At 42.6% G+C, this 16732-nt stretch overlaps 1 protein-coding gene across 1 annotated transcript in view; it reads right to left on the minus strand.

The window, feature by feature from the left end:
• Nucleotides 1-16691, minus strand: part of Aldh6a1 (aldehyde dehydrogenase 6 family, member A1) — a 20634-nt gene extending 3943 nt beyond the window's left edge. Inside the window, exons 1-9 of the mRNA NM_031057.2 lie at nt 16597-16691; nt 8882-8941; nt 7160-7234; nt 6836-6997; nt 5939-6017; nt 5044-5346; nt 3495-3616; nt 1773-1962; nt 1396-1577 (exon numbers count right to left, since the gene is read on the minus strand). Of these exons, the coding sequence (NP_112319.2) occupies nt 1396-1577; nt 1773-1962; nt 3495-3616; nt 5044-5346; nt 5939-6017; nt 6836-6997; nt 7160-7234; nt 8882-8941; nt 16597-16647 (1224 nt within the window). The 5' untranslated portion in view covers nt 16648-16691. The remainder of the gene's footprint in view (nt 1-1395; nt 1578-1772; nt 1963-3494; nt 3617-5043; nt 5347-5938; nt 6018-6835; nt 6998-7159; nt 7235-8881; nt 8942-16596) is intronic.
• Nucleotides 16692-16732: the final 41 nt, after the last annotated feature.

A 16732-nucleotide genomic window follows, 5' to 3' on the forward strand; every position in this document is an offset into this window, starting at 1 on the left:
TCTTAGACACTCAGAGCGTCCTGTACCTCAGCACTGGCCAGCTGGGTTTGTTGACAATAAGTTTTTCCTCTGCATTTCTATAGCAAAAACCTTCAATCCATGATCCTTCACGGTTACTGAGGACACACAATAAAAAGCCTGCCTCAATTAGTCACGAATGTTAGCTGAGAGACTGTCACACTTTGATAAATAAGAATTAATCCATGATTTCCTTCTTTTGTTTCAGTCTGGCAAAGAGGGCCCAGGGCAAGGTAGTCAATAAATACTGGCTGGTTAATATAGTGATTGGGATACTACAAGTGAACAAGTGGGAAACAAGTGTAAGACAAGGGTTTTATTTCATTATAATCTTTTAATGGTTTAATTTGTTTTATGTGCACTGATTTATCTACAGTATGTCTGTGTGAGGCTGTCAGATCCTCTGGAACTGGAGTTACACAGCTGTGAGCCTCCATGTGGGTCCTGGGAATTGATCCCTGGTCCTCTGGAACAGCAGTCAGTGCTCTGGCTGCTGAGCCGTCTCTCCAGCTCCCCATAACAAGGGTTTTAACTGCTGTTTATGGGCCAGATATGCCAGCGGCTTGTTCTTAAACAGTCCACAACTAAGAATAGTTTCTACCTTTTTTTTTAATGGTTAAGGAAAATTTTCATGACATAAAATTATGAAATTCAAAAATGTGTCCAGAAATAAGATTTTTTACTGGAATACAGTCGTGCATTTGTGGTTGACGTTCTACTATACACCAGATGGTTGTGACAGAGACTGCAGTTCTTCAAAGCTGAGACTATTCACCTTCCACGGGAAGTCTATTATACTGGTTATTTGTGTCCTCTTGATATAGCTCAGGCATCTGGGAAGAAGGAACCTTAACTGGCTTCCTTCAGATTGGCATGTGGGCAGATCTGTGCAGTGTTTCTTAATTAATGATTGGTGAGAGAGAGTCCAGGCCATTGTGGGTGGTGCCATCCCTGGGCATATGTTCCTGAGTTGTATAAAAAAGCAAGGTGAACCAGCCATAGGGAGCAAGTCAGTAAACAGCCTTCCTCCATGGCCTCAGCTTCAGTTTCTGCCTCCAAGTTCCTGCCATGAGCTCCTGCCCTGAACTCTTCCCTCAGTGATTAACTGGAATCAAAACAAACCAGACAGACCCCTTTTCTCCTAAAGTTGCTTTTGGTCATTTTTATCACAGCGATAGAAAGCAAACCAGGACGTGTGCCACAGAATAGAATGAGCTCTGGTTGGAAGCCAGAGAGAGAGATTTATTTAGTTTCCAGAAAGAATAACTGAGCAATCCTAGCAAGAGTTATGATCTTAAATACCTTCACTTATAGAGGGGTGAAATTTCAAAGCCTCTGAGGTGTTTTTAGCTCTTGTAAAGTAATTCAGTTGTTTACCTTAACATTGGAGATGATGGTTGGTCCAACAAAGTTACCGTTTTCGTAGCCCTTAACTTTAATTTTCCGCCCATCCAGAAGGATGGAAGCCCCCTCTTTTGCTCCACTATCAATCAGATTGCAGACTCTCTCTTTGGCCTGGGGGGTGATCAGGGGACCAAGATCAGCTCCAGGCTGATCTCCTATAAAACAGGTAGAAGTGTCTGAGGATTTTATTACCATAAAACGACTGCTGAGGTAAGTTTGACTAACATGTGGAATTAAGGAGAGGTAATAGTAGGAACATAACTGTTCCCCTCTAGCAAGGCCAGGGCTAACTCTAAGAATTTCATGCTGCAAAGGCAAAGTCTAAAGTTACTTGGCAGCTGACTGATCACCTGCATTGACGCGGAGATTCTTGGCACGCTCTACCAGTTCTGGCAGCCACTTCTTAGCTTCTCCCACAAGGACGGCTGTTGAAAGAGCCATGCAGCGCTGCCCAGCAGCTCCAAATGCTGCCCCAACCAGCTGGTTGAGGGTATTTTCCTTATTGGCATCTGGCATGACTACCCCATGGTTCTTGGCTCCCTAAAGAAATGTAGAAAGTACACAGGTCTTCCTTAGCTAAATTCACTTTTTTTTATTGTTTATTTATTGACATTTCAAATGTTATCTCCCTTCCTAGTTTCTCCTCCACAAACCCCCTATCTCTTCCTCCCTTCACCCTCCTCCTATGAGGGTGCTCCCCTACCCACCCACTTAATCCCACCTCAGAGTTCTAGCATTCCTCTACGCTGGGTCATGGAGCCTCCACAGGACCACAGGGCTCCACTTAAACAAAAAATTTAAGCAAAGAATCTAATATATGAGAATTTATAGAAAGAAGATCCATAGTGTGTTATTTTGAAAAGGCATTTTTTTTAAGTTTTAACTTTTGAAGTATTGGGAATTAAACCTAGGCCTCATGCATGCCAGGCTAATATCAGTCTTTCATTTGAGATAGAGCCTCACTGAGTTGCCAGGTAGTATTAAGCTCACTCTGTAGCACAGACCACAGACTGTTTTTAATACTGCTGAAGTTTAAGTAATACTAAACACAGGGCTGGAGAGATGGCTCAGCGGTTAAGAGCACTGACTGCTCTTCCAGAGGTCCTGAGTTCAATTCCCAGCAACCACTTGGTGGCTCACAACCATCTGTAATGGGATCCGATGCCCTCTTTTGGTGTGTCTGAAGACAGCTACAGTGGACTCACATTAAATAAATAAGTCTTTAAAAAAAAAAAAGTAATACTAAACAGAGCTCCATGATGAATCTCCTTGAGAAGCTGATCTGTATTTAAATAAAAACCATTAATATGGTGGTGGGCTGGGGAAGACCCAGTTACTTTCAAACTGAGAGGTTAAAAACTAGTAGAATACAGAAATAAACCACATAACGTACGTATGAGGACATATGAGACAGTGCCTTGTGTGGATAGCCCTTTCTAATTCCTTAACAAACTGGTCATAGTAAAGATGAAGTAACCTTGGGGATAACTAGCTCTTTATCATTTTCTTTTAATTTTTTTTTTAACTTTTCAAGACTGGGTTTCCCTGTAGAGCCCTTACTGTCCTGGAACTCTAAATTAGGCTGGTCTCGAACTTTAATCCTTGCTGGGATTAAAGGCCTGTACCACCAGGCTCTCTACCATATCTTTAAATCATATCACTAGTAAAGTACATTTTTTTAAAGAAGCAATAAATAAGGTCAAGAAAGTGAAAAATCTGGCTGTTAATACTTAGACCAAAGGATGTGAGTAACAGTTTTGAGGAAGAATGTGTCCTTTGTCACCAAATATGTAATAAATGTAATAAAAGGTTCAGAGACTAAGGGAGAAGGCATTCAGGAGGAAATGAAAAACACTGGCCTTCATGAGACATGGGATGAAGCCTGTCTACTGCAGGACAGTTACTAGGTCTTATATATACATACATACATATACATATACATATACATATACATATACATATACATATACATATACATATACATATACATATACATATACATCCGTATGTATGTATGTATGTATGTATGTATGTATAGCCAAGTTTGAGGAGCTAAAGGAATGAGAAGTCACCATATTGGCTTGAACCCTCTTGCCATTTCTTGACCCTCTTTCGAAGATGTACTCTCCCGCCTGGTTGGATCCCACAAAGCTGATTGCCTTGATGTCTGGATGATCGCAAATAAAATTTACAGCTTTGGAAAGAAAAGAAACGATTACCACAAAGAATACAGCCCTAGGCTTACCAACACAGCAAATCCCCCTTTCCCCACACTGTGACCTATAGCCATACATTTCTACATGGAAATCTCACTATGAGGTGCTCTTTTTTCGCTTAAATTTGTTTTGTTTTTGAAACAGGGTCTCACTATGAAGCCCTGTTGGCCTTGAGCTCACAAGACCAGGCTGATCCCAAACTCAATATTTCTGCCTCACAAATATTGGTGGTATAGTTACACCTGTCTTTAAATCATGAATTGTATTTAGCTGGTTTATTCTCATTAGTATTCCAGAATTCCTAATTCTAATCTCTGAAAGCCATAATTTCTTTAAACTTTATTTTCATTATTTGTGTGTGTGTGTGTGTGTGTGTGTGTGTGTGTGTGTGTGTGTGTGTACAGCAGAAGACAGCTTTGTGGAATTGGTTCTTTTCTCCCACGTTCATACGAGTCCCAAGATCAGGCTGGTGTGTCAAGTGCCTTTACATGCGGATCCCTTTAGACAATCCATAGAGGCCTCTACATTCCTCAAATACAATAACATTCTTTCACAACTTGACCTTTTTATTTTATCTTTAAGAATATGTTCTATCTAAGATTCTCAGATGCTCATATACCTCTCACACAAGAGGTGACAGGGAAGGCTATAATTAAGAACCAGAGCCAGCCTTCCTGGATAGATGGGTCCTAATTTCCCTACTTTCTGTTACCTAGTTACAGGTCATGTTACTTAGAGCAAGTGACTTCATTGCACTCTGCCTTTATCTTCTTATCTGTAAGATGAAAACAGCCCCTCCCTTAAAGGGCTGTTGAGATATTAAAGAACATAAACTTTCTCTTTGATGTCATCTTTGCCTGGTGTTCCAGCAGTAAGAAACATGGCTACTCCCTAGTTACTTTAGCTCATCCAGATGGCAGGATGGTTAAGAACATGGCATTCAAGCATGAAGTCACTATTAGTAAACCCTTCCTCGCTAAGTTTTTCATCCTAAAATACTCAGTCACAGAGCTGGAGAGATGGCTCAGTGGGTCAGGAATGCTTCCCACTCTCAATTTATTTATCCCAGAGGATATAAATTCAGTTCCCAGCACCCACACTGCGCACCTCACATCCACCTATAGCTTCAATTTCAGGAGCTCCAGTACTCTGTTCTGGCCTCCGTGGGTACCCACTCATGTGTGGCAGACACACAGAGTCACATGTGCCTTAAATAAACATTAAAAATCCCAATCAAGGGTTGGGGATTTAGCTCAGTGGTAGAGCACTTGCCTAGCAAGCGCAAGGCCTTGGGTTCAGTCCCCAGCTCCGAAAAAAAGAAAAAAGAAGAAAAAAAAATCCCAATCAATTTTTAACACCTTACTTTCTTTGGGAGTCAGATTAAGTAGCCATATAGACAAGGTACCTTCATGTTGTCCATGGATGATGTTCAGTGTTCCGTCCGGGGCACCAGAATCCTGAAGCAACTTAGCAAGAAGCATGGTTGCTCCAGGTACTCGCTCTGATGGTTTCATTAGGAAAGTATTTCCACAAACCATAGCCATGGGAAACATCCAAAGGGGGATCATGGCAGGAAAATTAAATGGTGCGATGCCTGCACACACCCCCAGAGGCAGGCGGTAGGAATAAAGGTCCATGTCTTTGGTGATAGATGGCATGGTCTCTCCCAGCATGAGGGACGTCACACTGCAGGCATGCTCAACCACCTCTGGAAGGGAGAAGACATCAATGAGGTCACCACCTTTGCATGCCGAACACTACTGAGCTTTGTCACACTCTACTCAAGCCTGCGAAGAAGTGGTGGGTCATGCCAATGACAGGAATTTGTCCTTCCATGTTCCTCAGATTCTCTGAGTGGGTAAAACAATGGTAAGATGAATATATGTTCTGAAACATCATTTGTGCTTAAAACAAACAAACAAACAAAACCCCAGTAAATTAGTCTCAAAAGTACCTGACAAATATTGCCTTAAAAGAGAGTGGGAAGCATTCCTGACCCACTGAGCCAGGCTGGGCATAGTGGTGCACAATTTATAATCCTAGCACATGGGAAACTGAGGTAGGAGGACCAGGTCAGAACCAGCCTTGGCTACATAGTTCCAAAGCAGCAAGTGAGCTCTGCCTCAAAAGACAAAAGTCCAAAAATAAAGTAAAATAAAAGCAAAATACAGCAAAAGAAAAGGAAAAAAATACCACAGGATACCAAAATCTACATAAAGAATCAACCTTCCCAGGGTGGGGTCTGCCTCCCATATTCCTTTGATCTCTCCCCCAAGTCAAATGAGGGGCTCCCAGCTTACGAAGGCCTCGGAACACATCTCCTTCAGCATCAGCCAGAGTCTTCCCTTGTTCCAATGTGATTAACCTGGCGATTTCTTTCTAGAGGGAAAACAGATAAATAGAAACTAATCCAAGGATGTTCCCTTATTTACTTACTTGCTCGATGCTGGGGATCTACTTCATGGTTTTGTTGTTTTGAGACAAGATCTCACATAGCTCAAACTCAAACTCGCTTTGTATTTGAGGTTGGCCTTGACTCCTTTCTACCTTTCTGCCTCCGCCTCAGAAGTGCTGGGATCAGAGGTACAAACTACCACGTCTGGCTGAATCCAAGGCCTTGCTCATGCTCACTGTGGTGGTTTGAATGTGCTTGGCCCCGGGAAGTGGCACTATTAGGAGGTGTGGCCTTGTTGGAGGAGATGTTGCCTTATAGGAGGAAGTGATCACTGTAGGGTGGGCTTTGAGGTCTTATTCTTAAGCTTTGCCCACTATGGAAGAGGCCTTCCTCTTGGTTGCAGAAGACAGTCCTCTCCTGGCTGCTTTTGGATCAGGATGTAGAACTCTCAGCTCCTTCACCAGCACCACGTCTGCTCACAGACTGCAGACATGATGATAATGGACTGAACCTCTGAAAGTGTAGGCCAGCAATGAAATATCATCATTGCCTTGGTCATGGTATCTGTTCCCAGCAATGAGACCCTGGCTAACATTCACTAAACACATCCTCTATCACTGAGCTCTTCATCCAGCTCCCCTTCTCCTCCAAGGAAAACCAAAGCTGAGGGGGAACTCGAGTGGGGAGAAGGGTCCTGACCGATGTCCTTCTGTGTTAGTGAGTGAGGACAGCTGAGTGAGTCCCTGAAGAGGTGACCAGTGTACCCTAGGAAGCAGGCTGGTAGGCCACTCAAACTTCTTACCAGGTTTTCTTTAATGAGTTGCTGATAACGAAGCAGGACCTGCTGCCGGCTTAAAATAGATGTGTCTGCCCACGCAGGGAAAGCACGTTTGCAGGCGGCTACGGCTGCCTCCATTTCAGCTTTGGTGGACTGAGGAACCCGACCAACAACCTCATTGGTGGCCTGGAAAGAAGTCAACACATTTTGCCAATGCCTCGATTCCCCATGTTGACCTACTCACAGCAGCGACACTGTGCTTTGTGGGAGAGCTCCCAGCCCCCACCTGGCCCCATGTTCCCAAAATCCTAGGCTAGTTGGTTTAAGTCCCCCAAAAGGTTTGCTTACTGGGTTGTGGATGTCAATCCATTTGTCACTTTTGGATTCAACGAATTTCCCATCAATGAAGAGCTTTACAGTTGGCTAGGGAAAACACACACACACACACACATAGGCAAAAAGAAAAAAGAAAAGAAAAGGAACTTTAATTATTTTGCTTCTCTTTCTCTTGTAAAGAAGAATTCTGGTGGATACTTGGATCTAATTGCTGAGCTTTCTCTCTAGCCCTTTCTGCACCAAAATTTAAACTTCTGGTAGCAATAAAAATACTGATACCTTATGACACGGCTAATAAAGTTCAAGACAGAAATCATCCAAAAGAATTTTTAGACTACATAAAAATACTTACTTCACAATACTGGAAAACTGACGCACACTAAATGTTATATGAAAAAATTCAAATTACCTAAACCTGATGGACTATGCCGCCATTAAATATTGTAATTATAAAGAACATGCTGAAGGGTTGGGGGTTTAGCTTAGTGGTAGAGCGCTTGCCTAGCAAGCACAAGGCCCTGGGTTCGGTCCCCAGCTCTGAAAAAAAAAGAAAAAAGAAAAAGAAAAAAAAAGACATGCTGCCAGACTGAAACTGTTTAAGACAGAATAGACATAGTTTCTGATAAGAAAACCAGGACAGGGGGGCTGGAGAGATGGCTCAGTGGTTAAGAGCACTGACTACTCTTCCAGAGGTCCTGAGTTCAAATCCCAGCAACCACATGGTGGCTCACAACCATCTGCAATGAGATCCGATGCCCTCTTCTGGTATGTCTGAAGACAGCTACAGTGTACTTATATATAATAAATGAATAAATCTAAAAAAGAAAAAAGAAAAAAAGAAAACCAGGACAGGACGTTTTTCCTGGGCATGGTGGCACCTAGAGGACTGAAATGGCCTGGTGCGCACAGACAAGCCCAGGAGAATCCAGGAACACTAAACACAGCTCACCTCTGCAGAGGAATGGGGTACAGGGCTACTCTTCCTGGAGTGCCAGGAATGATAGAGTTTTAGAACCTGGTGATCCTTGTCGTCTGATGAGACAGGCTCTACCTGTATCTCCCAGAATTCACGCTTTTACTTATCCCCGACCCTTTCTTTTAAACCATAAAACCCATTCTTATGAGTAATCGTAAGATCTTTTGTATTTTATAGCAGCCTAAGTGAATTCTATGTTATCTTAGATCCAGGCCAATCCTGACACCCACAGTATTTCGTTTATCTCAGTCCAGCTCAATGTACCGAAAATCTTGGGCACTATCTCTGAGTCCACAGTACCCATTCTTGTGAAAGAAGCCAGATAAACTTTGTAAAGAATCTCAGTGTAAACGTATCTTAAATTATTGTACACTTAGGACTGAGTTAATTATTATCTGAATATTTTTTCTCAAAAGTGTGCTGTGTTCAAATCTGACTAAAGTGAAATGATCTTGGCCAGACTCTACAAGTCTTGGTATAGTGCTGGTTACATTAAAGTTGGGCTGAGCCAAATTTCATTCCTACCCCACTCTGATAGATTTTTTTAAAAAAAACTCCCACCTGGGGTAAAGCCTGCAGGGGAATCATCACAGCAGCACACATCTGTTAATCCCAGCATTTGCACAGGTAGGAGTTGAAAACCAGCCTGATCTACATATGAGTTAAGACAAGCCAGGACTACATAATGAGACCTATTTTAAAAACACCTACACTGGATTCCTTCTCAGAAGTCCATCTTTAGCTCCTAAGTTACTTACCACTGATGATGAAGAGAAGGAAGATGCTGGACACCATGTGGAGTTTACTTTAGAAGAAACCTATAGGATTAGAAAGTATCTGATAAATGTCTGGTGCAGTGGCACACACTTTAAATCCCAGCACTCAGGACGCAGACAGGCAGTCTCTGTGAGTTGGAGATAAGCTTGGTCTACATTAAGAGTTTCAGGCCAGCTACGGCTATATGCTAAGACACTCTTTCTTTTTGCTTTTCTTTTTAAGATTTATTTATTTAATTAATTCATATAAGTACATTGTAGCTGTCCAGACATATCAGAAGAGGGCATTGGATCTCATTACAGATGGTTGTGAGTCATCCTGTGGTTGCTAGGAACTGAACGGGACCTCTGGAAGAGCAATCAGTGCTCTTAACCACTGAGCCATCCCTCCAGCTCCAAGACCCTATTTCAACAAAACACAATTTGATAAATAAATACAGAAAAGTATATAAAACTTGACAAATGGCTGTTATGATGCTCAACATCATATGGCTACTGAGATTAAGTAAAGAATTTAGCCTTGTTTTGAGACAGGCTCCCTCTGTAACCCAGGCTTTCCTGGGACTCATTATATAGCTGAAGCAGGCCTTGAACCCAGTGATTCCCTACTGGCCTCCTAAGTATAGGGTTATAAGCATAAGCCACCACACAATGCTTAGGGCTATATGCCTTTTGTTTGCTTGTTTGTTTGTTTTTGATAGGTGTCTCTCGATGAAGTCCTGGATGTTCTGGAACTCGATATATAGACCATGTTGGCTTTAAATTCACAAAGATCCTCCTGCCTCTGCCTTCTAAGAGCTGGGAATAAAGGAGTGTGCCACCATTCTTGGCACCTTTGTTAAAAAATGAAGTTTAGTTGTCGGTAGAGATGCTGAGACTGGATCTCCCTGTCCTTTTGTATTATCCTCCCAGTGTTAAGGGTCAAACCAAGGGTTTAATGTATGCTAGCAAGCATTCCACCATTGAGCAACACCCCCAGCTTTGGCTATATAGTTTTTATTTAAAAAAAAATAAAAACGACAAGGCCAGGTGCAGTGACACCGGCCTTTAATTCTAACCCACTGGTAGGTGGAGACAGGCAGACCTCTGTGAATTCAACACCACTCTGGTCTAAACAGTGAGTTTCAGGTCAGCCAGGGCTATGCAGTGAGACCCTGTCTCATAAAAAGGGGGGCAAGGGAGAATAAGTCACCACAAATTGAAGGCTAGCCTGGTAGTCTACACAGTGAAGGCCCCGGACACAGAAAGTCATAGAAACAATAAATTGTGAAGGTCATGCCCTGGATTTCCAGAGAAGTCTTAATTTAAGGAAACTTTTTAGTCATTGTATCATATTTTGCAAAAAGCAGTCACCACAAATCTAACAAAAGTACTTAATATGATATCTAAAGTGTTGAAGACAGTATAAATCAATATAAATATAATAAGCCATAAATAATATTGCCTATGGTCAATGTGACTACAGATTAAATAGTAATAATAATAGTAAATATATAGTAATAATAGTAAATAGATAGTAATAATAGTAAATAATAGTAAATAATAGTAATAATAGTAAATAGATAATAATAAACTACAAATACATGCTCGCACATACTTGAATACAAATGTTCATAGCGTCTTTATTTTCATTAGCCCAACTTGGTAATGACTCAACTGTTCACTATTAGATAACACGATCAAAGTGCAGATGTATGAAAATATCACAACGGAACCCAATTTATATTGAATATATTCTAGTAGTAGCATTTTATTTTATTTTATTTTTTTTTTTTTTTTTGGAGCTGGGGACCGAACCCAGGGCCTTGCGCTGCCTAGGCAAGCGCTCTACCACTGAGCTAAATCCCCAACCCCTAGTAGTAGCATTTTAAAATGTAGCAGCTGAGGATGAGATGAGAATGGAGATCCTTCGGGAAGCTGAAGGCTCACTTATTCCAGCCCAGTCTGGGTACCAAGTGAGACTCTGTTCTAAGGGGTGGAGGGGACAAAGAGCTGAATCATTAGATGATTTCATCGATATAAAACTAGGCAATGCAAGCTCATATATAACACCATCGGATTTGCTGGCACCCTTGGGTGAAAGGGGCAGCAGTAAGGAGAGCTTAGAGGGTATCTTCTTGGAGTAATGGATATTTTTATTATCTTGTGATACTTTCACAGGCAGGAGGTCTTACCCAATGGTATATGTACATCTTACTTTATGTCAATCCCACTGTGATGAAGCTATTTTAAAAATGGTACAGGTACCTCATAGGGGAACATGCTGATATTTTTGTAGGGTAAAAAAAATCAGGGATCAAGGGAGGCTCAATTATACTAATATTAAATCTCACACTGTATTTCTAAAACAAAAACATCAACACATTACAAAAGTTGACTTGAGAAATATTCTAGTAAAAGATGTAAAAGAAAGCTGAGATGATAGTTTTGATGGCCACTGGTCATGCTCACCTCTTGAGAAGGTGATTTATGACAGTACTCCCTTTGGCCACTGTCCCCTTTCACCAACAGAGTGCTTTACTTCTATATTATACTATGAGTGTCTCCCTTGAGTTCTTTCCATGGCGATCAATAAGGACCAGGGAGATGAGAAGAGCAACACAAAGTCCCAGTGAGCTCTGAGTTCTCGCCCTCACCCTGAGATCTTTGATGCTGTCAACTGAGTTTCTTCACTCAACTCTCTTTACTTCCTTAATTCCTAAAAGCACATTGACCTATTCCAACCTTCAAGAGTGTCAGTCACTCCTCCTTAGACTGGACCTCACAGCAGAGGGGACTGGTTAATTACTCTCTGTTCTTGAAGCCCTTTTACCTGTCTCCCATGATGCCCTGCTGTCTTCTCCACCCTTCCCTCCCAGCTTTTCTTCTCTGTATCCCTTCCTTATCTCTTCTGCAGGATCCTTCTTCTATTCTGGCCATTAACTCCACTGCCCAAGGCTAAGTCCCAGGCTTTCTTCTCATTCTGTATATTCTCTTTAAGAGATCCCAGTGGCTCCAGTGGACTAATTGGATCCTGCTGATCCCGAGGTCTGCAGTCCTCAGCCAGTCTTCCTCTTCACAGAATACCCATATAACTATTTCCGCACCTCTACTGGGGGATCATGCTGAAAAGCTAAACTCCTCCCTCTCCGCCCAAATGCTTTTCTTCCTAAAGCCCACCCACCTGAGCAATGGTCCTGGCTGACCAAGGCGAATTCTGAATGTCACCTCATCCCCCGCCCCCCCTTTTCACTTCTCAGTGAACCAAACAAATCCTGGCACAAGTCCCATCTATCTTCCTACACGTCTCTGAACACACAGTGTCCTGTCCTCTCCTCCCATCACCCTGTCCCTTTTCAAGCCTGATTACCATCTCTGGGTCTTCTTTAGATTTCAATAATGGCTTTCCAAGAAGTCTCATAGTTTCCAACCTAACGTGTTCTGAATCTAGTTTCTATTCTGTAAACAGAAATAAATAGGTTCTTTCTAAGAGGAATTAGGCAGAACATTAACACATTCTCAGTCCATTTGAGGATACATATTACTCCCATATGTAGAACCCTTCCATGCTGCTGGGAATGTCCCTCAACCTTAAAGAAGCCAGTGTCTTCAAGGTCCTGGATTCCATTTTTTTGCAGTGCAACATAAAACAGCAGCAGGCCCTCTGATGGCTTCCTATTGCCCTCACAGTTAACATCCCGGGTGGTGTTCAGAGGATGACATAGTGCTTTTGCTTCTCGAACTTCATAGTTTGCTCACTACTTCCTCCTTGCTCTCTATTCCAACCATCCTGGAGTGGAACATTATACAATTTTATCCCAAGGTTGGCCCAAGACTTCTGGACAATGTTTTCTCTTCTTGGTTGTACATAGGCTGATCCATTCTGTCCCTTTCATTCCACTTACCATTCTGGACTCCCTCAGGAAGTCTCAACCCCAGATATGGGATAAGCACCCAATTGTGGACTTCATCAAGCACCCAAATGGCTCCATTTTTCATTCCACATTAGAGGATAAGAGCTTGTTTAATTATTGTCTCTTCAGATCACTAGATCACTGTGTCCTCTGCCCCTAGCATAAGTGCTTGAATAGACTGAAGATTTGTTAATATTTTGCAGAATCAAAGGATGAATAGTCACCAAGCAATGATTTGTTACTAATATCGTTTCGTGTGCTCTCCTGTAAGGATGAAAAGTGTGCAGATCAGCGAACTTCAGCCTCCCAAAGCAGTTAACCTTGTGTTTGCGCTTGTACACGGACTGGCAGTGCACTCAGTCATGACAGGGCACCATGTAGTTTTGCAGGGTTAGACCTCATGTGTTTTGCATTTCCTAAGAAATAGTCGGGGCTGGAGAGATGGCTCAGCAGTTAAGAGCACTGACTGCTCTTCCCGAGGGCCTGAGTTCAATTCCCAGCAACCACATGGTGGCTCATGACCATCTGTTATGGGATCTGATGCCCTCTTCTGGTGTGTCTGAAGACAGCTTCTGTGTACTTATATATAATAAATAAATCTTTTTTTTTTTTTTGGTTCTTTTTTTTCGGAGCTGGGGACCGGACCCAGGGCCTTGCGCTTCCTAGGTAAGCGCTCTACCACTGAGCTAAAACCCCAGCCCCAATAAATAAATCTTAAAAAAAAAAAAGAAATAGTCATTAGCACAATTCTTGAATAAACCAGCCTATGACTTTCACTGTCTAGATCAGTGATTCTCAACCTTCCTAATGCTGCAACCCTTTAATTCCTCATATTGTGCTGACCTCCAACCATAAAATTATTTTTGTTGCCACTTTGTAACTACAATTTTGCTACAGTTATAAATAGTAATGCAAATATCTGATATGCAGGATATCTGATACAAAGGGTTGTTCAAGCCTGAGATCATGGATTGAGAATGAAATATCTTTCATACTCTAGATATTAATTTCCTATCTGTCATTTCCTTTGTCTTCTCTCCTTGGCTAATGACTTGATAGTGGTGCAATATTCAAACCCAGAATCAGCCCCTTTAAGAAGTTTGTGCTGAACTGGACAGGTTGAGTTTGGGACTCTCTCCTCCCGTCCCTTTAGTACCCTTGGCACCCCCAATTGTCTAGCATCACTGCATTACAGTTGTGAATGTTAAAAGTCTAGAATGGGCCAAAGAAAGAAAGAAAAGCATGCCAAGATCTAGGTCGTAAACTCTCAGCTCCATCAATTACTAACTAGGTGATCTCGAGGTAGTGACCTGAAGTGCCGGCCAATTTACTTCACCATATTTTAAAACTTTGATCTTCACAGATAATCTTAAAACTAGAAAGTAGCAGAGTTAGGGTTAAATTCACAGCTTTGCTCTGCATCACTGGCAGGTCACTGGCTTCCTTTAAAACTGGTTTTCTTATCTCTGAATGGGAAAGATAATATCATACAAAGCAGAGGGGGGCGTTAAATTCTTCTAATTCCAAAACAGAAAACTTAAAATAACTAAGAACGCTCCCATTTCTTTGTATGCTGCCCTAAAAAATAAATAAATAAAACCTCTGAAAATATAAATTTGATCTTTCTTAGGTTTTTCTGTTAGTCCTCCATTCGTGGCTGTCAGAATGTAGGGCATGTTTCCCTCCCTCTCTCTCTCTCTCTCTCTCTCTCTCTGTGTGTGTGTGTGTGTGTATGGGAGAGAGAGAGAGAGAGAGAGAGAGAGAGAGAGAGAGAGAGAGAAAGAAAGAGAGAGAGACAGAGAGACACAGAGAGAGAGAGGCTTAGTAAGTTATCCAGATGTTTGTTGTTGATCTTGTTAAGGTGCTTGCTGGCTTTTTTTAAAATTTTTGTGTATGTGTGATTGTATACAATATGTGTACAGGTGTCCTTGGGGTCCAGAAGGCATGAGATCCCCTAAAGCTGGAGTTAGAGATGGTGGTAAGCTGCCCAGTGTGGGTGCTGGGAACTGAACTCCGGCCCTCTGAAGAGGAGTAAGCTCTCCTGACCTTTGAGCTACCTCTCCAGCCCTGCATTTTATTTTAGAAAGCATTTTTGTTGATTTTTTTCAGTAACCATTTACTAAGTACTAGGTTTCATTGAAGTGTCTTCAGGCATGTCAGTATACAATGTTGCCTTTCACTCTCTTCTTTACCTGCCCTCCTTATCTCTGCTCCTGCTCTCTGGCAGGTTCCCTTCCCAGGCTGGTTTTGAAGTGGTCTCAAGAGATTTTCCTGCCTCTGTTTCTCCAAGAGCTAGGCCTGCATACATGTACCACATGACCACATAGACTACCCTTTATCAAATTGTCATATTACAATAACTCCTAATTGTCTAAGAACTATTTCTGGTCTTTTTCCAAGTCAGTTTAGAGGTTTTTACAACTTGGGTTTTTTTTTAAGAGTATTTGTTCCAAAAATAACATATATGGGAAGAGAAATTCTACTCCTTTGTGCAAAGGACAAAATACCTTAGGATTTTTAGTGACTTGTGGTAATGGGGTAAGGACGAGAGGGGAGCAATTTTTATAAAGGATGTTAAGAGGTTGGCAATGGAAAACGTAGAGAGGAAATGCTGTATCTGTTACTCCAAAAAGACACCAGAATAGCGCCAGGGGAGTGAAGTCATGCCAACCTTCTAAGACCTCCAGCTCACTCTCTTCATGGTCCCATTAAACAACATTCAAACCTGAACCTTTGGTGACTCGGCCAAGAACCAAATGCACGCACACATTTCTGCAGTAGAACTCCTAAAAACCTGATGAACAGACATAAAATTTTATATAAAAGTGCAACAGGAGACATTCCTAGGCTGGATGAATAAAAGACATCGTTGCTTAATGCTGGATTAAGAATCTTGCCGGGAATAGAGCAAATCTTGTGTCAGATTCTAAGTCCGTGCTACGATGCAAACACATGGGAAAGGCTATAATCAAAGCCGGGACCACAGGCCTGAGGCTTCTGTAGCTCTACAACTTCCCTTGGGCTGGCTTCTTTCTGTGCGGTTAAAATCGTAGCCTAGAAGAGTGGAGGGTGTGTTGGCACTTGAGAACTGACTCTGGGAACGTGTCTTCCTAGGGTCTCATCTTCTACCACCTGTTTGGGGAATGTTTAGTAGCGTTAGCAAAACAATAACGCCCTTATTTATCTCGAAAGTTTAACTTCGCTGAGAAAGTTTAACTTGGCCCAGAGCTTGGGAAAAAAACACTAAGGGCCAGAATAGTTGGTAAACGCTAGCAAATGGCTGCCTTTGATGTGAAAAGCCAGGGTACATGTCTAGAGATTCAAAGTTTCTTCTCTGACCCTTGTTCCATGTTCCTACCCCCTCTTACCTCACATAGAGGCTGGATGGGGGAAGGGACGCTCCTGGCAAAGGAAAGTATTCTATAAACAGTAACCAAAAGGAGTTTCTGGGGCCCAGAGGTGGCTGGCACAGAGGTGAAAGGGAGTCCGTGGGAGGAACCAATGAGAGAAAGCAAGCCCGCGGGTGATAGCAAAGACTGAGCTGGACTGAAGGTGGGTGGGTCAGAGCTAGAAAAGGAAAGGATCAGGAGTAAAAGTGGGGTGGGCCAGGCGTGACCGTCCGGGGCTGGATTCCCGGGCCAGGCAATACGGAGTGACAGCTCAAACACACGGGTCTGGTGGAACACAAGGGTCTGCAAAGAAGGGTCTGGGCCAAGAAATCTGTCCAGCAGAAGCATGGTTTAGAGACCGGGCGGAAAGGACCCATTTCTAACGTCATGGTCCCTCGTCGCCACCCTCACTCGCCTGCAGGATCCGGGACCGCACTGCTGCTGCTGCCGCCACTGCCGCCGCCATGGCTCACCAGACTCTGCCCAGCTCCCCGCGCCTCCGCTGCCAGTGCCTCCCTAGAAGCTACAGCGCTAAGCTACGCCCCGAACAC

Source organism: Rattus norvegicus, chromosome 6, assembly GCF_036323735.1.
Source record: "Rattus norvegicus strain BN/NHsdMcwi chromosome 6, GRCr8, whole genome shotgun sequence".
NCBI classification, from domain to species: Eukaryota; Metazoa; Chordata; class Mammalia; order Rodentia; family Muridae; genus Rattus; species Rattus norvegicus.